This window comes from Pelobates fuscus, chromosome 3 (assembly GCF_036172605.1).
Source record: "Pelobates fuscus isolate aPelFus1 chromosome 3, aPelFus1.pri, whole genome shotgun sequence".
NCBI lineage: Eukaryota > Metazoa > Chordata > Amphibia > Anura > Pelobatidae > Pelobates > Pelobates fuscus.
In genome coordinates this window covers 214,280,978-214,305,138 of record NC_086319.1, presented here as the reverse complement: position 1 = coordinate 214,305,138, position 24,161 = coordinate 214,280,978, and the positions used below count along the sequence as shown (strand labels likewise).

At 44.3% G+C, this 24,161-nt stretch overlaps 1 protein-coding gene across 1 annotated transcript in view; it reads right to left on the bottom strand.

Annotated features, from left to right (window-relative positions):
* Positions 1-24,161, bottom strand: part of LOC134601717 (centromere-associated protein E-like) — a 91,740-nt gene that overhangs the window by 46,453 nt on the left and 21,126 nt on the right. The window contains exons 4-8 of the mRNA XM_063446225.1: positions 16,425-16,571; positions 14,697-14,771; positions 5,918-6,000; positions 5,374-5,472; positions 3,272-3,388 (exon numbers count right to left, since the gene is read on the bottom strand). Coding sequence (XP_063302295.1) covers positions 3,272-3,388; positions 5,374-5,472; positions 5,918-6,000; positions 14,697-14,771; positions 16,425-16,571 — 521 coding nt within the window. The remainder of the gene's footprint in view (positions 1-3,271; positions 3,389-5,373; positions 5,473-5,917; positions 6,001-14,696; positions 14,772-16,424; positions 16,572-24,161) is intronic.

Below are 24,161 nucleotides of genomic sequence, written 5' to 3'. Positions count from 1 at the left end.
AGTTGATCCCTGAGATGGTTTGACTACTTACATTGGGGGGCATCTGAGTACTACTGGCGCCATAATCACTATTGTGTGCAGCAGTGGTTATGGTGCTTGAAATGTTCTTTTAAAGGTACACTATCATCACCAAAACAACTTTAGCTTAAATCAACACTATAAAGTTAGGAACACAAACATGTATTCCTGACCCTATAGTGTTAAAAACAGTAACTAGCCCCCTTGATCCCCTACATCCTAAATACAGTAAAATCTTACCTTTATTCCAGTCTCCTGGTGCTGGCTCTGCCCCTGATCTGCCTCCTTGGATGACATCATCAGAAGTGGTGATCTCAGTCAATCAAAGTGATTTCCCAGAGGAAAGCATTGGATTGGCTGATATTGTCAAGCAGGCAGTTTAGGGGCAAAGCCAACATAAACCAAACACATCCCTTGTCAATCAACATCTCCTCAAAGAGATGCATCTCTATGAGGAATGTTCAGTGTCTCTACGCAGAGGGAGTAGACACTGCCCCACTGCACCTCTAGTAGCCATCTGTGTATTGGCCAATGGTATCCCTAGGCTGTAATGTAAACACTGCCTTTTATCTGAAAAGACAGTGTTTACTGCAAAAAGCCTGGAGGGATTGCTTATAACTATATATTCTATGATTATAGTGTCCCTTTAATGAAGTGGTTTTGGTGTATAGACCATTCCCCTGTAGTCTCACTGCTCATTTCTCTACCATTAAGGAGTGAAATCACTTTGTTTATGCTGTCCTAGTCACACCTTCCTGCACTTAACTTGTACAGCCTTCCTAAACAAGTCCAGTAAAGAAAGAGCTAATGTTTAAACTCCCTTTATTGCACAGCATGTTTAATTTAGAAGTTCTTATCTCCTGCATTGTTAATAGCTTGATAGACATTGCACAGACATTGCCTCCTCTGTACAGGGCCGGACTGGGGATACAAAGCAGCCCTGGAAAAAAAAATCTATGCCAGCCCCATAAGTCACTGTGCTGTGTATTGTGTATGTATATGTATATATATATGTGTGTGTGTGTATGTATATTTTATTTCAAAATATTGGTCCTTTCAGAGTAAAACATTTAACTATACAGTAAGCATACCCACATGCAGACACAGACAATCTCACTGTCACAAGCTCTTTGATGCATGGGCTCACAGACAGACAGACAGACAGACAGACAGACAGACATTCTCATTGATATATACGCTCAATGACATAAAAACACAAGCTCACTGATGCACACAAATACGCTCACTGACAGACAATCTCACTGACACACACAGACAAGCTTATTGGTACACACACAAATTTAGTACAAACAAACTTACACGCACAGGCTTACTACAGACAAGATCACGGTCACACACACGTGCTTACTGACACCCACATGCTCACTACAGACAAGCACACTGACACACATGTTCATTACAGACAAGCTAACACACCCATGCTCACTACAGACAAGCACACACACACATGCTCACTACAGAAAAGCTGACTGATACACACGTGCTTCTTACAGTCAAGCTCACTGACACACACACACATGTTCCATACAGATAAGCTCACTGACACACACATGATTCCAACAGACAAGCCCACTGACACACACACACATGCTTCTAACAGACAAGCCCACTAACACACACACATACAAGTTCACTCACTAGCAGCCACATACACAAACTAATTCAGGAGCAGGCACACACAAGCTCACTCACTAGCAGGCACACACACACAAGTTTACTCACTCCCAGCTGGTATACAGGGGTCTCCTTCTGCTAAACAGTTAGGCAGTGACTCATATACAAGCAATCACTGTGTATCTCTCTTTAAAAAAAAAAACGAAAAAAAGAACCTTTAACTACTAAAGTTGTGATGATGAAGAAACTCCCTGCTTTGCACGGAAGGAATTCTCCTGGAACCCTTTCTTTGGCAAGAGAATTGTAAAAACTACCTGGCTGCTTCCCTTTCACAATTTCAGAGACTTATTGATCTTGGCCTATACATTAACTTGTTAGTGGGATAAAAATAAACAAAAATCTCTGAATATGTGGAGATTTTTTCCCCTAGGGCAGGCATAGGCAACCTTCGGCTCTGCAGATGTTTTGGATTACACATCCCATGATGCTTTGCCAGCATTATGTGTGTAAGAGCATTATGGGGGATGTAGTCCACAGCATCTGGAGAGCCGAAGGTTGCCTATCCCTGCACTAAGGGATCAAACTAAATAGGCTGAAGAGGAGCACAGCTTGACACACTGTTGCAGAGGGGAGGAGCGGAAAGGGTCTAGTTTGTGCTGATGAAATAGACACAGTCCACCTAAACTGTCTGCCTGATCTCAGGAATTCTCATCAGAAATTAAGGTAAGTAGTGCAGGGAGACTCATAGGTCTCCCACCGGCCGCAGGCAGACCAATTGCGGCCGCACCAGCCCCCAGCTCCTCCCTCATTACTCCCCTCGGACTGACACAGGCTGTCACAGTCCGAGGGGAAAATACTTAAATAAAACTTAACCTAATGATTTGGGCTGTCTGCCCAGCCCCCGATTACTGCGGCCCACCGGGAAATTGCCTGTGGATGATTAAAGTTCAGTTTACAGAGCTATGAGACTTCAGAGTCATGATCTATACTTAAGTAAGCAAAGTTGTTTTGGTGACTATGGTGTCCCTTTAAGTCAAATCTTTGCATTAATCAATATTTGATCAGGGTCTTAGTTAATTGATCTAATGCATGATGTTTCTGATGAGCAGTTCTTTAGCTGGCACTGCTTCTAGAGGCACTTTGCAACGTAATTGTATATATTTCAAGAACACACAATTTTAAGCCATATGTCCTCAGTGACATATATTGTGAGCTGCTGTTCCACTCAGATATTTCAACTTTACAGCACGCACATGGCATGTCTAACAGGTATAGCAGGGCATACAATTGATGATCTGGGTTGTTGGAAAGGTGGCTGTCCTTGATAGTGCCACTAAACTTTTATGCTAAACTATACTGTACCATCTGTTCTACTACCAATATTATTTTGCAGATGACGTAACTCTGTAATAAAAACAAGAATGAACTGTGCACTAACCTGAAGGGCTGTATATATATATATTTGGCCACATAAAATGTTTTTATTGTTGTCAGGTTTTTTTTTGCACTTTGTTAAGGCAGTCCAATTTGAAATGATTCTGGACTAAAAAGGCCTTACGAGAGTTTTAGAGAAAGTTCATTCGCACAGATGTGCAGAAATACACTGATTTAAACATACGTATTATCATTGGACTGCAGTGACTTCCCACTTAGTTCAAAGATTTTCACCATGGACCGTACACAGCTTGCATTGGCTCCTTTCTCGCTTCTTTCTACTGTGAGTTTAAAAAGTGTGCTGTAGAAAAGAAATAAAATAGCCAGTAAATCATATAGGAACAGCAAACACTTCCATTTGGCAACTTTAATCTGGAAACGACTGTAATGAAAGGAAAAACACATTTGCAAGGATTTTAGCAGGTGCAGGACAAGCATTACACATTTTGTGAAACGGAGAGCTGGTCATGCTTGTTTTTTTTAACCATTTGAAAGTAACTTAATTGGTTATGTATACGTGTGTGTGTGTGTATTACTAGACATACATATATATTTATATAATGCCTTGGGTCCCTGACTCACTGCTCTGTGTCTTGTACTCGCCTCTGTGCAATCTCCAGCCACTGCATAAACTTTCAAGATAGAATGCACTCATAGGACTTGGTTATAGGTATAATACTGTGCTTTATTAAGAAAATTTCAGCAGTGTGGCATTTTTTTGGTGTGTCTGCCTCTGACAACAGTTTGCGGTGTTTGCAGTGCGTTAAACGGGGAGTTTGGTCTTTCACTGTGAAGTGGGCGTAACCCTTACACTACCTGATCGATACAACATCATACCTGATGTTTTAAAGCACGTTATTCCAAACAATTTAGGAATGTTAGGTGATTTATGCCCTTTATGGATTAAAACCAGACTCTGCATCAACTTTGTAATTTTCCACGGGAGTTTTGCCATGGATCCCCCTCCGGCATCCCACAGTCCAGGTGTTAGTCCCCTTGAAACAACTTTTCCATCACTATTGTGGCCAGAAAGAGTCCCTGTGGGTTTTAAAATTCGCCTGCCCATTGAAGACTATGGTGGTTCGCGAACATTTGCGGAAATTCGCGTTCGCCGTTCGCGAACGGAAAATTTAATGTTCGCGACATCTCTATCCATAAATTGTTATTAGTAAGGCACCTAAAATGTCTCAGAATAAACCACCACTGGCCACACCCACATTCATATCCCTAAAATTCAAGTGTCCCTCTTGGTTCATTTTAAATGTTGGGAGGTATGCATAGTTTCATTATTATGTGCTAACACAACATCTTGAGCATTTTTAAAGTGTAGAAATCAACCAGGGCCAGACTAGGAACTAAAAGCAGCCCTGGAAAAAAAATCTTATACCTGCCCTATAATGAGTCCCGCCAGCATAGTGTGTATATATAGAGTTGGAAAAGATAACTTAAAATCAAAATTGAAAGAAAGCATTAATAATAAACAAAAGAGCAAATTTATTTTAGGCAGATGTGCATTTACATATAATCAATGTTTCAGTCCAACTACCTTGGCATTTAAGGAAAAGTTGGGTAATGGGGCTGAAATTGTTAACGTATGCTGTTGCACAACTGAAAAAAAATGTTTTCTTGTTTATTTTGAAGTCCTTTGAGTGTGATTTTTCACTTTGAATATGTTATTGTGCTGTAGTGTGGACGTAGCAACAAGACTGGGTCAATACATGCTCATTACATATTTGTTTTATATATTTATTAAAGCGTTGTAAATTTATACATGTATAGTAAATTATGTGTAAGTAAGTAAGTATTATTGGCATAATTACAAATATTACTAATACACACATTAATATACATGCATTATTGTCAGAATCACATCAATTACAATAGTACTTTGTGTCAGCAGGATTGCTAGCAAAATGTATATCTTGGAAGAAAAAACTATTTAAGAAGACATCCTTCTCTCACTTGTCAATCAATTTTTTGCCATAGATCCCTGTGCTGAAGCACTGAGTTACAGAAAAAGCTGGAGACACAGGAGTAAATACACCCCCCATCTAGCATGGCCAAGTGGAACGGGGTGGAGGATCTTCTGTTTCCTCTAACTAGGCTGACAGGAAGCTATTCACTGCTCTCAGTGAGCGCTTCCTGTCAGATCGGGTGAAGGATAAAGAAGATTCTCTACCATGGTCCACTCGGCCACAATACATGAAGTGACTATCCAGGTGAGCCAGTCTGGCACTGACATGAACAAGCATCTCCAGCCCAATGCTGTCAGCCTATAAAGCATACCTATAATTTGTGTCTTCTAGATCATGCTTGCCATGGAGATAAAAGCTGTAAGCAGATTCAGGACTAGAAACAATGATCTCACTGGACCCTTCCATGACCCTAGAACAGGAAGTTAAAGAATGGAGAAAATGGAAATTAATTTTGTAAATGTGGCTTCAACAGCAGCAATATATTTTGAATGCTTAGTAGTTATAATAGTGATAACTCGAAAAAACACATAGGTCTACAGAAAGACACAATTGTGCTTGTTTTCTTTTGCTTGTTTTTGTAATAATGTTGCTGTATGTCTTTTGCTATTTATTTTTAATGTACTTTTGCTTATTTGAACTTCGGAAGGTCTTAAGGGAAGCATATTGACCACATTCCAGATTGTTAAGTAGATTTTCATTTTAGACTTTTTATGTTTGGTGACTTGGCAAATAAAATCAAATGGTAAATATGTATATCATATTGTGTTAATAATTGCATATGTGATGGTATACTGTTGTCTACAGCTGCATATGTTATTATAGCTACATAATTGATAAGTAAATTATTGACTTACGTTCCCAGTGTTGAAACATACACGGCTCCTAGATCCTGATTAGCAGGATTAAATAAATCCATAGCCTTCCCTTCTGGATTAAACTGGAATAGAAATGAAAAGTCGTGTTAAAAGGTACATAATGTCTTGTATTATATATATATATATATATATATATATATATATATATATATACACACAATATATAGACAAAAGTATTGGAACAGCTAACTATTGCACTATTAGAAGGGGACTTTTTTGGATGAGAAGGCATGGCTCACAATCTCTGTTCCAGTTCATCCCAAAAGTGTTAATTGGAGTTGAGGTCAGGAATCTGTGCACGCCTTTCAAGTTCTTCCACACCAGACTCATCCACCAATGTCTTTATGGACCTTGATTTGTGCATCAGTGGACAGTCAGTTTATGTTCCCATAAAGTTGGAAGCATAGCATTGTACTAGTATGTCTTGGTATGCTGAAGCATTAAGATTTCCTTTCATTGGAAGTAAGGGGCCAAGCACAACCCCTGAAAAACAGGTCCCTCCTCCACCAAACTTTACAGTTAGCACAATGCAGTCAATGTTCTCCTGGCAAACCCAGACTCATCTATCAGACTGCCAAATAGAGAAGCGTGATTCATCACTCCACAGAACAGGATGGCGCTATATTAATGGCAATAATAATAATAATATTGTAAAGCGCTACGGAATCTGTTGGCGCTATATAAATGGCAATAATAATAATAATAATATTGTAAAGTGCTACGGAATCTGTTGGCGCTATATAAATGGCAATAATAATAATAATATTGTAAAGTGCTACGGAATCTGTTGGCGCTATATAAATGGCAATAATAATAATATTGTAAAGTGCTACGGAATCTGTTGGCGCTATATAAATGGCAATAATAATAATAATATTGTAAAGTGCTACGGAATCTGTTGGCGCTATATAAATGGCAATAATAATAATAATATTGTAAAGTGCTACGGAATCTGTTGGTGCTATATAAATGGCAATAATAATAATAATATTGTAAAGTGCTACGGAATCTGTTGGCGCTATATAAATGGCAATAATAATAACATGTTTCCACTACTCCAGATTCCAGTGGTGACGTGCTTTACTCAATTCAGCACTTGGCATTGTACTTGGGGATATGAGGCTTGCATGTAGCTGTTCGGTCATGGAAACCCATTACATGAAGCTCCCCTGTACAATTTTTTTTCATTATGATAATGTCAGGAGAAGTTTGGAACTTTTCAGCTATGGAACTAGCAGAGTGTTGGCAACTTTTGCGCACCATACGCCTCAGCATTTGGTGACACTGCTGTGAGTTTACGTGGTCTTTTGCTTCATTGCTGAGTTGTTGCTGTTCCTAATCACTTCCACTATACAATAATACCACTTACAGTTGCCCGTGAAATACCTAGTAGGGATGAAATTTCACGAACGGACTTATTGCAAAAATGGCATCCTATCACAGTAGCACGCTTAAATTCACTGAGCTCATTAGAACGACCCATTTTGTTCACAAATGTTTGTAAATGCCGACTGCATGGTTAGGTGCTTGATTTTATACACCTGTTGCAATGGATCTGATTGAAACACCTGAATTCAATAATTAAGAGGTGTGTCCCAATACTTTAGTCTGTATAGTATGCATGTGTATATAGGTGGGTGTGTTAATGAAAAAAGTCTTAACAAGTAGTAAGAAAGGAAAAGAAAAATTTGATAAGACAATGTAAGTGTTTGGTAAGAGTAGTAATTGAAGGCAAGGTTGTGTACGTTATTGTAAGGAACTTTCAGTGTGAGAAGGCATGATATTGCTCTGCAGGACACAGCAGGGCAGAAGAAGCAGTACAAAGGGCGAGGAAGAAAAGAAGCGTTTTTTCATGAATTTAAGTTTAACAAGTTTGATTTGGTGATTGCCAATAGAACGAAAATTATAGCAGTCAAGATGGGATGAGTTTGTGTATTATTGTTTGTGAAATAACTTTTAAGTGGAGCTGATTCACTTTCTCAGATTTTTTAATATGACCCAAACATATCTCCTATTTTTAGCAAATATGTTTTTCGTGAGGTTTCACTGCACTTATCTTTGGAACTGGGCATTTTTTGTTAGGATTAATACAAGTTATTGGTGTTTTTTTTTTTAGCATTTTGGCTAATGGTTTAAACTGACAGCTCTTCTTTAAGTGACAAATTGATCTATATATGCATATTTAACCCCTTAAGGACACATGACGTGTCTGACACGTCATGATTCCCTTTTATTCCAGAAGTTTGGTCCTTAAGGGGTTAAAGTTGCTCTGTAACCTACTGGGATCTCTGCATATTTGCAAAGACCTCTGATGGTGACATCTCTGTTCGGGGTACAGAGGACCATGATTGCCCCTGGGGTGCAGCAGAGATGAGTTATACTTACCTCATGCTTTCTCCTGCCGGCACCGCCATCTTTGATTTTTAGCTTCCCGTGATTCATACACCAGGACCCCATGTCAGGTTTATACTCAAGCTCTTGCAAGAATATTCGGTAAGACACCAGGAGCCTCAGTCAATATGTTTTCATAAGGAGTGAGACAATTCCATAGCAGTCGCTAGTGATGGCAGTTGGAACTGAAAAACAGTAACTCCATCTTTTGTCAAGTTTTGGCAAGTTAGGGTTTTACCATGAGATTCCCTACTTTTTCTTATGATCTCTTTTGGCTTTGCTGGAATTTTAATGAAATTGCAGTGCAGTCTTTATGAGCATAAATATTTTATATTTATGAAATGCTCAAAGAAATTAGTGACAGTGCTACTTTAAATAATGTTGGGACTGACAACATTGCTGTAACTTGACATAGCTATTGTTGTGGAATTGTATGCAATAATTACATGATTTTGCTATTTCATGACGAAAAGTCATGCTTTTATGACACGGAGGCGAGTATTGCTTAACCCTTTCTTTACTGTCCACCAATAGCAGCAAAGAATACAACAGTAAGAAAAAAATGGTAACCATAGTGATAGGCCACACTCATACCAAGTCCCAATATAATAGTCAGCACATCCCCACACATTTCCTCTTTCTTTGGAGATGCAAGACAATAATAATCAAACAGGAATGATGAAACAGTCCAAACCAAATAGAACAGGCGATCCGAAATACAGCCGTGCTCCGATCAGGAACCATAACGAAACTGGGACCGATTCATCAGTAAACAAGATTCCAACAGTGAGGGACCCATCACAGCATTGTCCACGAACTTCCTGGCCACTTGGTAAAGCCGAGAGAGAAGTGCTGGAGACCCTTGATCAACAAGGTATCAACCTGTGAAAACACAAAAGACAGGAGCCGAACGGTTAAATCGGTACTTGAACCAGAGTGCGTATGCCAGGACATAATTTTATAACTAGACAGAAGCAACATAGTGTGCATAATTCATCATAGGCATTTCAAATAATCACGTAACATGAACAGGTTAATAAACGGTGGAAACTATACAAAACCCAGAGCGCATAATGAATACCTACCAACCCTGGAAATCTGCAGGAGAGAAGAACCAACCGGGTGGGGTAAATCAGTAAAATAACAATGAAGGGTGGGACAATACTCACCTCCGTGTCTTTCAGAAAATCATGACTTTTCATCATGAAATAGCAAAATCATGTAATTTTATGTCAAGACACGGAGGCTCATATTGCAAGTTTAAAGCTGATCAATAACTGGAGAAAAAACGTGCAGCAAAGGTCGAAACTAAAACTCGCGAAAAGTGGATTCGCGGGACCAGTCGGCCATTCTCATCAGGTCTTCCAGACGTGCACCTGAATTCACCATGGACGTGGCGGATGCCCCTTTGGGTTGAGTGTGCACCAAAGATGGACGTATCCACACCGGCCAGAGACATCACCCATTTCACCCAGCGAGCCAATGTATTACTGGACACAGGGGAGAAGGGGCGACGAAATGAGAGAAACAGCTGGGGAGACAACGTATCTCGATGTGCGCTCGTTCAAAGTTCATATTCCCGTAGGCAGGCCACCGGACATAGGGCTGGAGTACCAGGGAAGCTTGGATAAGAAACCGATCGAATAGCGGTCTTGGTGCGTCTGGAGATGTTAAACGTCACCCCGTCCGGAGTGAAAGATCTAGCATCATAGTCCAGGGCACGAACATCCGATAACCATTTGCATGAAATGAGACAGAACAGGGAGACCAATTTGGCCGACAGCTGTCGCAAGGAGAGCTCTGCATTAGGCGGCCAGGAGGAGAACAGCGACAAAACGCAGGAGACGTCCCATGTAGATGAGTAACGAGGTCTAGGGGGGGCACAACAGGCGTGAGCCCCTAAGTAATCGGCACACTAATGGATGTTGGCCTGCTGGCTGGCCGTCAAATCCTTGGTGAGCCGAGGACATGGCCGATCTGTATGAATTAATTGTGCGATATGCCCGACCAGCTTCGAACAGCGAAGTCAGGAATAGGAGGATCGCAGTCACAGGTGCAGAAATGGGATCCAAGTTCCGAGCCAGGCACCAGCCAGTCCAAGCTCTCCAAGCGGTCCCATATGCTCGTCGAGTCCCGGGAGCCCATGCGTCAGCCAGGAGGCATCGAGTTGCGTCCAAAACCCCTTGGATTTCCCAGGGACTCCCGAAATACTCCACGCTAGCAGTATTAACGACCCGTCCACCAGGAGGGGATGCTGGAGGCCCGATGGGTCCAGGAGGAGGTTCGGTAGAGACGGCAGCAGTCTGGGCACGTCTACCGCCAGTTCCAGGAGTTGTGGGAACCAGAATTGGGTCCCCCAGAATGGGGTTCGTAGGATCAGGTCGGCCATTTGGCGGCGAACTTGGAGCAGGACCCGAGGTATCATGGCAATCGGGGGAAAGGCGTAGAGGAAAGAGCCAGTCCAGTCTTGTAGGAAGGCGTCCACTGCCTCCGCGGTTGGGTCCGGGTGCCAGCTGTAGAACCGGGGTAGTTGGGTATTGAGCCTGGACGCGAAGAGGTCGATGGCAAAAGGACCCCATATGGACGATATAGTGGAGAATACTCCCACATCCAATCTCCAATCGCTGTTGTCCGACAGATAGCGTGAACTCCAGTCTGCATGAGTGTTGTGGAGCCCAGGGAGGTATTCTGCCTGGACCACTAGGTTCCTGTCCAAGCATTAGGCACATAAGTCCTTTGCCAAGCGGGCCAGGATTGCAGACTGAGTGCCACCCATGTGGTTGACATAGCGGACCGCTGAGATGTTGTCCATGCGCAGGCAGATGCAAGAGCTGGCAGTCCCGTTCGCAAAACTACGGATCGCGAATGAACCCGCTAGGAGTTCCAGAGCATTGATGTGGAGGTGGGATTCGTCTGCCGACCAGCGACCCCCGGTAGTCACCCCGTTGCAATGGGCACCCCAGCTGTGGAGACTGGCGTCTGAGTCCACCGTAAACTCTGGTTGGGAGCCGAAGATGGCCTTGCCATTCCAAGCCGAGAGGTTGTGGATCCACCAGGTCAATTCGTCTCGAGTCTCCGAGTCCAGGGAGATCATGTCCGCATAGGACGCCTCCCCATGAAGGTGTACGATCTTCAGGCGCTGGAGGGCACGGTAATGGAGCGGGGCTGGAAACACCGCTTGGATTGATGCTGCCAGAAGGCCAATGATTCGTGCCAGGTGGCGTAGAGATAGCTGGGTGCGTGTTAAAGCACGGCGCAGCTCCTTGCGGATTGTCCATATCTTAGAGGTAGGGAGGCTCAGTGACTCCGCTTCAGAATCCACCGTGAAGCCTAGGAACTCCATGCGATGTGAAGGAGACAGGCAGGATTTTTCCCAGTTGAGGAGAAAACCCAGGTGGGAGAAGAGGTCCATTGTCCATTGAAGATGCTTCCGAAGGACTGAACGATCCTGTGCCATGATGAGGATGTCATCCAAATAGATGATTAGCTGGACTCCCCGACTGCGCAGCCAAGCCATGGCCGGGTGCATCAGTTTTGTGAAGCACCAAGGGACTGATGACAGTCCAAAGGGGAGGCACGTGAAGCGCCAGGTGTCTCCCTTCCAGAGGAAACGTAACAGGTCCCTGGAAGACTCGGCCACTGGGACCGTCAGGTAGACATCCTTCAAGTCCAATTTTGCCATCCAGTCTCTCTGAAGGAGTAAGTCTCGCAGGAGGTGGATGACCTCCATTTTGAAGTGACGATAGCGCACCAGGGTGTTTAGGGCACAGAGGTTGATAACAGGGTGCATTTGTCCGCCTTTCTTTTCCACTAGGAAAATATTGCTGATCACCCCTGTGGAGGACACCGGGGCCAGCTCTATCGCCCTTTTTGCGTGGAGGGCTGTTAGTTCTGCGTCTATCAAGGTGCAGTCGGTTGTAGAAAGCAAAATAGGGCGAGGCGGGGGTACGTGATATGGATTGTCAAGCAGTTCGATGTGAAACCCCCGAACTGTGGTCAGAACCCAGACATCTGAGGTGATGGTTGACCAGGTGTGGAAAAAATGACGGAGTCTGCCCCCTACACACATATTGGAAGAAACATGAGGTAGATGTAAGCTTACCGTAAGGGCGTCTGGAACCGGGGTTCCCTCTGAAGCCTCTGGAGCGCCATGGCCTTCCACGAGAGGGGAAAAAAGGAGAATGCTGTCTCGTCTCCTGGTAGGGTGTTCTCTGAGTGTAGGAGCCTCGTCCCGATCCACGGGCATGGTAATTGGAGCGGCCAGACAGACGACCCCTGAATCTGCCGGCCCTGGTAGAGACCCGCCCCTGAAACACCATCTTCATGGAGGATTGGGCTTTATCTAGGGACGTGAATGCATCTACGAAGCGCCCCAGGTCCTTAATAAAAGAGTCCCCAAATAAGAGGCCCTGGGCATCCTTGCCTGCCTCTGTGAGGGCGAGGTTGGCCAGTTTGGGTTCAATTTTGAACAGAATGACTTTACGCCTTTCAATGGACAGGGAGGTGTTTACACTGCCCGCAATGCAGATAGCCCTCTGCACCCAACCACGGAGTTCCTCCGGGTCAACCTGCCGGTTCTCGGCTCTGGCGATTTCAGCCAGATCAAACAGTTTGGCCAAAGGGCCAAATATGTCAAGATGTTTATCTTGGCACGATTTTAGTGCGGAATCTAGACTCTTGCGGGGATTCCAACCCATTTTAGAGAGGAATTGGGTCATCTTAGGGTCCACTACAGGGGTCTCCCAGACTTTGCTAGGCACCAATGGTCTTGGGCATTCTGCCCTAAGTTTATAACGCGCCGCCTTACTGAGGGGGCGTCGTACCCAGTTTTCAAGGTACCGTGCCACATGGTCCGCCGGGAGCCATTCTGCCGACCTCGGATGATGGAGAGCATCCGGGTCAAACATGGGTTCCCCAGATGGATCCATGAGGGTGGAGCCCGCAGTAGCGGGAGAGTCGCTCCTAAGGCCACTCGCAACCACCGCGGAGTGAGCAGGGCCAAAAGGGACAGATTTCTGCCCACAAAATTCATCATCAGAGTCATCCACAGACTCAGCGTCAGCCTCCTCACTAGACCCGATTTCTGAGTCGGAGTCGCTCTCTTTTTGTGCTCTAGCACATTTCCACTGCCGCGCCCGTTCTGCCTGGCGTGGAAAGGCTCTCTTGCGTGACATAAGCACGCTGTCATGGGTGGCTATAGTCACACCAGTCATGTTGGTTCTGGAGGCAGGGAGATTTGAGTGCCTGGATTTGGCAGTAGCCTTTTTGGGTGCCTCCCCTATAGGGTAAGTAGCCGGTTGCGCTAAGCGTGTCGGCGTGGCCGAACCTTCTGCGGCCAAAGGGCGTGCAAGTAAGGCCTGTGATATGGTCTGGGAGAGGATAGAGGACATGGAGCCCATAGCAGCCATAATGGCGTCAGAGACTGAGCACTGTAGCGCCAAGGACTGGGTCTCATCAGACAGGGGCATAGGGTCCCCAACAGAAGAAGGAGAATCAGAATTGGAAAATGGGTTATCTAAACCCTGGGGCATGTCCATCTCCCTAGGGGAGGAGGGGCTGGCAGGCACTTTAGATCTGGGCATGGTAGTGCTGTGAGATATCCCCCAACAAAAAACTTAAACAGCAATATAACCAGTATGGGATAAAGCTAAATAGAGCAGAGGAGACTAGCAGGAGTTAATCACCCCAAACTAGTATGACCTAAGAGGGTATAGATAGGGAGCTCACCAGGGTCCAGACCGGCAGATAGGAGAGAACACGCACAAAGTCAGAGAGACAGGAAGTCAGGAAATGGCCGCCGGCAATCTCGCGAGATTCGCGGCCAAAATACAGTCAATTCGTATAGTATAAAACAAGCATGTAAAAAAACACAGAAAAATTCCTTAATAACTGGATAAATGAAAGCAGACAGGAATTATCAACAAAAGGAGTAGTAGAAGTTCAAATAACAATAAATAACTCCTATAAATAACCAGAATAAGAGAATAGTAGTATGTATGAGAGAAAATTTGTCATGTACTTATCTTTGGTCGGAGCAGCAAAGAAAGAGAAAATGTGTGGGGATGTGCTGAGTATTATATTGGTATGGGTGTGGCCTATCACTATGGTTACCATTTTTTTCTTACTGTTGTATTCTTTGCTGCTATTGGTGGACAGTAAAGAAAGGGTTAAGCAATATGAGCCTCCGTGTCTTGACATAAAATTAGTAAGAGGCAGTTAGCCTACTGTATGAAATGTAAAATAACACCATAGATTTTAAAGACACAAAACACTGAGCTGGATCACCTTTCCTAACACCTGTACTAACTACATGTCCACCATTGTGTTTTCATTAGAACAAGTAAGATACCAAGCCATCTGATGATACCTGCATGAAGGCTACAGTAACCAAGGAATCCTCTTGGTCTGTAGGATGGACACCTTGAAAAGCAAGTTCTATTATCTGAAAAGAGAAGTTGGAACAGGTGAACATGCAAACCTCCCAAACTAGGTGCTATTCACACGATGAAACAAGCTAATTAATAAACAATGTAAACATTCTGCTTTTAGTCCTGGATATTAAAGACGCTATTCAATGCTTCAAACCACATTCAGGCGTTTATGCAATACTAGTAAAAACCAGGATAATAGTACCAAGATGTGCTTCCAAAGCTGAAGTGTACTTTTAAAAGCTTGAGTTTCAACAATTGGGACTGGGCTGACTAATGACACCACAATGACGCTGCCAGAGGTGGCATTACATCACCAGTAGCAGAGGGGTTAAACTCTGAGCAGCAAATTCATAGTGAATCTCCAGGCACCATCACCACTTAAAATCTTGGCTATACCCTGTAATGTTTTATGCAATTATGGAATTTCCAGAGAAGTAATGGTTCTCATTTAAATGAATAAGAAGCAAATTACCTTTGAAAAAAAAGACATAAAATGTGAGTGATCAAGCTACAAAAAAGCCCTGTTATGAACGACATAATATTACTTGGTAATAACAAACTAAGATTCACTAATGAGCACTGGTACATCTCTTGGGGCTCCTGGAGGACTGCCTTATGCTTCTTAACAACCAATATCACATCAAACCAGTCTGATTCTGTCTGATTAAAAACATTTGTATTGTATATCACTTGACAGGTCTATAGTCGCCATTTGGGCAGTCGGAATCCAGGACAAACCACCCCCATAACCTAACCCAATAATACACAGACACTAAGTAGTATGGGGAAATTTGTCCACAGCTTTATTAACCAATAATTATAATAATAATAATAATAATAATAATAATAATAATAATATCGATAATAAATTAACAGGTAAACATGGGTCATTGCCCCCCATACTCCGCCCCCTCGCATCCTGTTCCTTCGGCTACCATACAAAAGGCAATGACCCCCATATAATAACACATATATACATAATTATAACATACACCAACTTTATATCAAAGTGCCAACCACCATTAACCACGGCAGGGGTATACCCGGATACCCCTGCCCCACCAGGTTCTGAGCCACCTCCAGGACTCGAAACCTCTCAACCACCGATGACCACAATCTGTTTATTCCACCTCACGTTCATCCAGGGGAGCCTATTTCCTCTCCTTCAGCTCCCCGTCCCGCCGCTGTGAAAGAAACGGGTTAAATAAACACAAAACAAACAAAGGGAGGGTGGGTGGGACAAACTCGACCAGGTAGGAAGTTAGAATGACTCACCTAAAATGGCTGCTCATTTAAATAGCCAATCCCACTTACCCATAATTCCAACCCTCGCTTACTTCCTCCTAAGCCCGCCTCCTAACCCCTGTCAAGGCCTTTTTCCGCTTAGCTGCGCTCTAGCTACATGGGGCTACAGTATAATGTACTGCAGTCTATAATTGCATTCTAACTAACAATGTTTATAAGTGATGATAATAAATAATAATAGCCATAATATTTGCTAATAATATTAATGATTTACTCATTAATTACAGTATTTTTTATAATTCATGTGAAGTGCACTGGATTGATGTATTGTATAAAACCAAACAAAAAAATAGACAAAGTCTAAAAGCAAGTTGCATACATCCTGTTCCATCAGTGTAAATGATCTAGAAAAGGCTTACCTGAAAAATTAGACCAAGCTGGTTCCCCTTTCCTCCGAGGATGGAATCCATGCCAGGGTTGTCAATGCCACATAATAAAATGGACACATTGTATCCGGATAAAACTGAGTTAAGCATAGACTGAATGAGATCTGTCAGTGCTTTATCCTGAAACAAGTAACAGGAAACCAGAAATCAGAAAGTAAATGTACATCTATGCAAGTTATATTTGTACATGTGCCACAGCATAAAGTATTCGACTATTCAAATAAAATTTGCAGCTATTAACAGTGCTTTGTACAGTTATTAACCTATCTGTTTGTCTTGTGTTCCAAAAGCAATGATGTAGATAGTGACAAAGATACACAGTATGGACAAACATATTGGGACATACCTCTAAATAGTTTAAATCGGGTGTTTCAATCAGACCCATTGCCACAGGTGTATAAAGTCTAGCACCTAGCCATGCAGTCTGCATATACAAACAAGAGCTCAGTGAATTTAAGCCTGGTACTGTGATAGGATGCTGTGACGGAACGCCTGCCACCCCGACTGGGTGCCTCCATCAAAAGATGCTCCTAGTGCTCGCCAAGGACCATCAGCACCGCACTCGACACCACAACCACCGCCAACCCCACGAACCTCCGTAGCTTGGTTGGGGTTTTGCTGTCCTCCACCCACTCTGGACCCAAGACCATGGTTCAGCTCCCAGTGGGTAGACCTCTCTTAGATCCAGAGAGCAGGAACCATTAACAAGCTCTTACAAGAGCTTAAACTCAGGGGAGTATTGTGATATAGCAATCCCCAGAGTGTAGTTATCCCATCCCCCAAACATGAGCCAAGACTTCATGAAGGGGTAAAGCAGTTCTGTTTAATGGAAGCAAGCACTCACAATTTATACAATTCCTCCACACCCCCTGGACCTGATGGTACACAGGCATACAAAGGACACAAACCAATCAAATCAATACAACAATGTCTGACACTCCGATTCATTACAGCAAAATCCTCCCCTCTGCCTGTGATATAATTACTGAACACAATGGGCTAATGTAATTATCACAGGCAGGAAAATATAAAGTTTTACATAATATTCATAACTTTAAAAGTATACATCACATTCACATAAACCAGCATGAACAGTATACAAACATATGTCAAAATCATACAAATTGGTCCAGTGGTTCAAAAGTTAGATGGAAGTCCCTTTTGACTGACTGCAAGCATGGCTTGGGTGTGGTAAGCCAATTATCTCCAGGTACAGGAAATAACTCTATTCACAACAACAGCAAAAATACACAAAAATACATCATTCCTATCATACTGAACAGAAACCCCACATTCAACCGATCCCCAGATAGCTTGGATCTGAGCGCTCAATATATCCAAACAGCGCTCAGTTCCCACGAACACAGTCAAATCGCCATGGGGTTAAAGTTTTGCAAGGGCCATACACCCCAGGGCCTTAGTCATGAGGTAGGAGGCTGGCAATCAGGCTCCTTCAAAAGCCAGGGGCAAAGGGCAGTTGGTCACATAAAAATCCAGTGACAAAAGGCATTTTGTCACACATCTCCCCTTTGGGGGGAGACTAACCAGGTACCTGACCTGTCGGTCAGTGCCTGAGTTAGTCGATGAACCCACCCACAATGAACAAGTACATGAGTAGCCCACCCACAACACACATTTATTGCACCTGGGGGTTCCTCTAGTGGTACTGGGCAACACGCTGTGGGGACTTGGGGGGCAGAGGCCAGCTGCGCTCTGCCCCGATGCCAGCGCTTCTGCTGGGGTAGCCTGGATAGGGGTAGTGACCATCTCCACTTCTAGTGATGATGGTTGCTGCAGGGACAAGGGATGCTGGCTGCTGCTGGGGAGAGAGACCGGTTGTCTCTTCTCACTTGACAACCCACTGCCGCTGGGGAGTCAGACCCCGACTGTCTCGACTCCCGGTGATAATGGTTGCTGCATTGACGAGGGACCGACAATCTCCTCTCCCTGGCATGCTGGCTGCCGCTGGGGAGAGAGACCGGTTGTCTCTTCTCCCTTTACAACCCACTGTCGCTGGGGAGTCAGATCGACTGTCTTGACTCCCGGTAATGCTGCCTGGTGCTGGGTAGTGGTAGCGACCATCTCCACTCCCAGTGATTCTTTCTGCTGCTGAGATGAGGGACCGACAGTCTCCTCTCTCTGTAACTCACCCTACCACTGGGGAGAGAGACCGGTTGTCTCTTCTCCCTGTGAGATGCACTGCCGCTGGGGAGGGAGACCGACCGTCTCTTCTCCCTGCAAGGTAAACTGCCGCTGGAGTCTCTCCAAACATGCCAACTTGTCTGCCCTCTCTGCCCAGTGCCACAGGGTCTCAAGCACTAGGTTCCTCGTGAACTCTGCGTATTTCTCAGCTGGAATGGGTCAGAAGAAATCCAGCCACAGCTTCATCATAGCGTCAAACTCTGCCTCAGTGTAGCTGAGCGCCATGCTTGCTGGAGTTAGGGGCGCTGTACGGATACTAGCGTTGCCCTCAATATACTCCACACATTACCGGTGTCTCCGAGCTGCTTCTCCTTGCACTACGACGCCATCACGCCGCTGCCACCAGTGTGACAGAACGCCTGCCACCCCGACTGGGTACCTCCATCAAAAGATGCAAAAACTTACATATTCTGAACCAGCATATGCAGTATACAAACATATGTCAAAATCATACAAATTGGTCCAGTGGTTCAAAAGTTAGATGGAAGTCCTTTTTGACCGACTGCAAGCATGGCTTGGGTGTGGTAAGCCAATTATCTCCAGGTACAGAAAATATCTCTATTCACAACAACAGCAAAAATACATATTAGATAGCTTGGATCTGAGCGCTCAATATATCAGAACAGTGCTCAGATCCCACGAACACAGTCAAATTGCCATGGGGTTAAAGTTTTGCATGGGCCATACACCCCAGGGCCATAGTCATGAGGCAGGAGGCTGGCAATCAGGCTCCTCCAAAAGCCAGGGGCAAAGGGCAGTTGGTCACATAAAAATCCAGTGACAAAAGGCATTTTGTCACAGATGCCACCAGTGCAATAAGTCAGTTCGTGAAATATAATTGCTGCTAAATATTCCAAAGTCAACTGCAAGTGGTATTATTGGAAAGTGAAAGTGTTTAGGAACAGCAGCAACGGAAGACCACGTAGTCACATTGCTGAGGCGAATGGTGCAAAAAATTCACGCTCTGCTGAAAAGTTCCAAACTTCCACTGGCATTAATGTCAGCCCGAATACTAAGTGTCATGGAATGGGTTTTCATGGGCGAGCAGCTGCATGCAAGCCTCACATCATCAAGTACAAGGCCAAGCCTTGGATCGAGTCGTGTAAAGCATGCTGCCACTGGACTCTGGAGCAGTGGGAACATGTTCTGTGGAGTGACGAGTTTGACTGTAAAATCCCCAACCTGAGAAATCTTGTACACTACTTGCAATAGCGCAGGTCCTTAACATATTTGAAAAAAAAAATGTATGTAGTTTGCTGCATAACTGCCTCCATAAGCAACAGGGTTTAAATTACTTTCCCTCTGCATTCTACTTACAGCAAAGGAACAGAGATTAAAGAGTCTGGCATCCGTGCATGGGAGTTTCAGTTAACACTTCCTCAGTAACTAACTGAGAAAATACACTAATCGTCCACAACATTACAACCTTAAACCAACACACACCCACACAAGACAGTGTAAACCAAAAAAAATCAAATTCAGTGAAGATGGTATTACCCTTCACTATAACAATGTTGACACATTTAGAACTCCTCTGTGTATAGAATTCCATAACAACTAACTATCTACAATTGTAAAAGATAAGGCAAATATAGGGCAATAACTCATATATTTATTAGTTAAACTCTTTAAATAAAATGGCACTTCACTTTTCAGATTATTCAACTCTTTAGTCTTTTTCACTTATCCAGAAGATCATATAAAGGAAGAACAGAAAAACATGCAATATATTCTGTCTTCTAAAATAGCTTTAATGGTTAAAAAACAAACAAACAAGAACATCAATAAGATAAAGCCCATCAAAATAACATTGAAGCTGTAAGTCTACATCTGACTTTGTATATCTGCTTGTACAAAGTGCTTGGTACAAGATAGGAATATCCAAACTCCTCTCAGGTACTTTGTAGGAACAAAAACAATTAAATAAAGAACATAAAACAAAATAAACACAATAAATAGAATTAATTAAAACAGCCCTAAACTTGTTATATGATTGCTCAGACCTCTTCAGAGGCACAAAGTTTAGTAGTCCACAGTTCATACAGCATAATGAAGTCTCCATTTTCCAAGGGTATATAAATCCAAAAAGTCCCACTTCCAGATCGCCTTCAGTCAATTAGTTCTCGTAGGATCACCTGTGTTTACTTTTGTCCTTATGAGAATGTTTTAAGTTTTACAGGTAGCACTTATTGGAACACATCATTGACTTCCGGATTTATCTGCAATCTGTGACACACTTCCATTTGCACATTTGCGTTCCATGTCATACTTCCAAGTTGGCTGGAGTCCTTGGAACACACATGTATGCCACATCACATCTCCAAGTCATCTGGAGTCATTGGAATGCTCATGCGTTCCACCTCCATAACTCTAGTTCCCTCCTGGATGGAAAGGAAAAGTGGTGCAAGGAAGGACAACCAGTAAACTGGTGTCAGGGTTACGGGCGCCCAACGCTCATTGATGCATGTCGGGAGTGAAGGCTAGCCCATCTGGACCAATCACAGAAAATAGGTATTTTAGCTCAAATTGCTGAAAAACATAATGCTGGGCATGATAGAAAGGTTTTAGAACACACAGTGCATCGTAGTAGGCTGTATTGGGGGTTGCATAGCTACAGACCGGTCAGAGTGCCCATGATGACTACTGTCATCAATAAAAACACCTTCCATGGGAATGTGAGCGTCAGAATTAGACCATGGATCAATGGAAGAAAGTAGCCTGGTCTGATAAATCACAATTTGTTTTACATCAGGTGGATGGCTGGGTGCCTGTTCATCATTTAACTTAGGAAGAGATGACACCTGGATGCACTATGGGAAGAAGACAAGCTGATGGAGGCAATGTGCTCTGGGCAATACACCGTGGGTTCCCGCATTCATGTGGACGCTACATTGACACATACCACCTAACTAGAGAGTGCTGCAGATCATGTGCACCTCTTCATGCCAATTGTGTTCCCTGATGACAGTGACCTCTTTCAGCAGTATAATACACTCTGCCAGGCAAAACTTGTTCAGAAAAGGTTTGCGTAATATCACAAAGAGTTCAGTGTGTTGCCTTGGCCAGATCTTATTCCTATTGAACAACTGTACGATGTGCTGGAACGACAAAGCCAATCCACTTCGCAACCTGCTGGAATAAAAGGATCTGCTGCTAATGACTTGGTGCCAGATACCACAGGACATGTTCAGAAGTCTTGTAAAGTACATGACACATCAGAGTTGTTTTGGCAGCATGAGGGGGACTTACATGATATTAGGTAGGCATAGGCGGGTGCAGCCTATTGCATTAGGGTGTGCACCCTAAAGAACAAACACACGCCGCGTGTATATGTATGTGTGTGTATATATATATATATATATATATATATATTTATACACACACACACACTGATGTGTGTGTGTGCGTGTAAGGGCGTGTAAGGGCGCTGTGTGTGTGTGTGTGTGTGTGTGTGTGTAAGGGCGCTGTGTGTGTGCTGTATGTGTGTGTGTGCTGTATGTGTGTGGGTGCTGTATGTGGGTGTGGGTGCTGTGTGTGTGCTGTATGTGTGGGGGTGCTATATGTGTGTGTAGGTGCTGTGTGGGTGCTGTGTGTGTGTGGGTGCTGTATGTGTGTGTGCTGTATGTGTGTGCTGTATGTGTGTAGGTGCTGTGTGTGTGGGTGCTGTATGTGTGTGTGTGCGCTGTGTGAGGGTGCTGTATGTGTGTAGGTGCTGTGTGTGTGGGTGCTGTATGTGTGTGTTTGTGCTGTGTGAGGGTGCTGTATGTGTGTGGGTGCTGTGTGTGTGGGTGCTGTATGTCTGTGGGTGCTGTATGTGTGTGGGTGCTGTATGTGTGTAGGTGCTGTGTGTGTGGGTGCTGTATGTGTGTGTGTGCGCTGTGTGAGGGTGCTGTATGTGTGTAGGTGCTGTGTGTGTGGGTGCTGTATGTGTGTGTTTGTGCTGTGTGAGGGTGCTGTATGTGTGTGGGTGCTGTGTGTGTGGGTGCTGTATGTCTGTGGGTGCTGTATGTGTGTGGGTGCTGTATGTGTGTGGGTGCTGTATGTGTGTGTGTGTGCTGTATGTGTGTGTGTGTGTGTGTGTGCTGTATGTGTATAGGTGCTGTGTGTGTGGGTGCTGTATGTGTGAGTGCTGTATGTGTGTAGGTCCTGTGTGTGTGTGTGCTGTATGTGTGTAGGTGCTGTGTGTGTGGGTGCTGAATGTGTGTGTTTGTGCTGTGTGAGGGTGCTGTGTGTGTGGGTGCTGTATGTGTGTGGGTGCTGTATGTGTGTGTGTGTGCTGTATGTGTGTGTGTGTGCTGTATGTGTATAGGTGCTGTGTGTGTGGGTGCTGTATGTGTGAGTGCTGTATGTGTGTAGGTCCTGTGTGTGTGTGTGTGTGCTGTATGTGTGTAGGTGCTGTGTGTGTGCTGTGTGTGTAGGTGCTGTGTGTGTGGGTGCTGTATGTGTGTGCTGTATGTGTGAAGGTGCTGTATGTGTGAAGGTGCTGTATGTGTGTGTGTGTGTGCTGTGTGAGGGTGCTGTATGTGTGTAGGTGCTGTGTGTGTGGGTGTGTGTGCTGTATGTGTGTGGGTGATTGTGGGGGGTGGAGGTGGGGGTACATGACTCAATATCCCCCCTCCCTTCTTACCTTATGTAGGGAGGGGGGATTCTTGTTCCTGCTGCCTTCCCTGGTGGTCCAGTGGAGGTGAGGTGCCGTTTAGTTAATATCCCCCCTCCCTTGTTACCTTATGTAGGGAGGGGGGATTCATGTTCCTGCTGCCTTCCTTGGTGGTCCAGTGGAGGTGAGGTGCCGTTTAGTTAATATCCCCCCTCCCTTGTTACCTTATGTAGGGAGGGGGGACCATGCTACCGCCATCCCTGGTGGTCCAGTGGAGAGTGAACTCTACCCTGCGGGGCTAGAGTTCACTCTCGCGCCGGCTCTGCATGAGCCGACAGGGGAGATCCTTAGATCTCCCCTGCCGGTCTCAATACATAGGCGTACTGCGGGGATTAGGGTGTGCCCAGGCACACCCGGCACACCCCGTGCGCACGCCTATGTAGGTAGGTAGTTTCAAAGGGACACTATAGTCACCAGAATAACTACAGCTAAAGTAGTTGTTCTGGTGTATATAGCCTGACCCTGCAGGCTTTTCAATGTAAATGCTGCCTTTTCAAAGAAAGAAGGCTAGTAACATTTCAGACGGCCAGTAGAGGTGCTTCTTATGTTAGTGCTGCACAGTGTGCAGCACCTACATTTAGCGTCTCCATGCTCTGCTAGAAGGCTCTGAATGTTCCCCATAGAGATGCATTGATTCAATGCGCTCTATGAGGAGATGCTGATTGGCGTAGTGTGGCATTTTGCCACACATGCGCAACAGCCTACCAATGCTTTCCTGTGGGAAAGCATTGAATTGACAGAGCTCATCAATTCTGATGATCTCAGTCACGGAGGCAGAGCCAGACTAGGCCACTGTCAGCAAGACCAGTGCAGTTTGGGAAAAAAGTGAATAAAATCACCTTTTTAGAGGG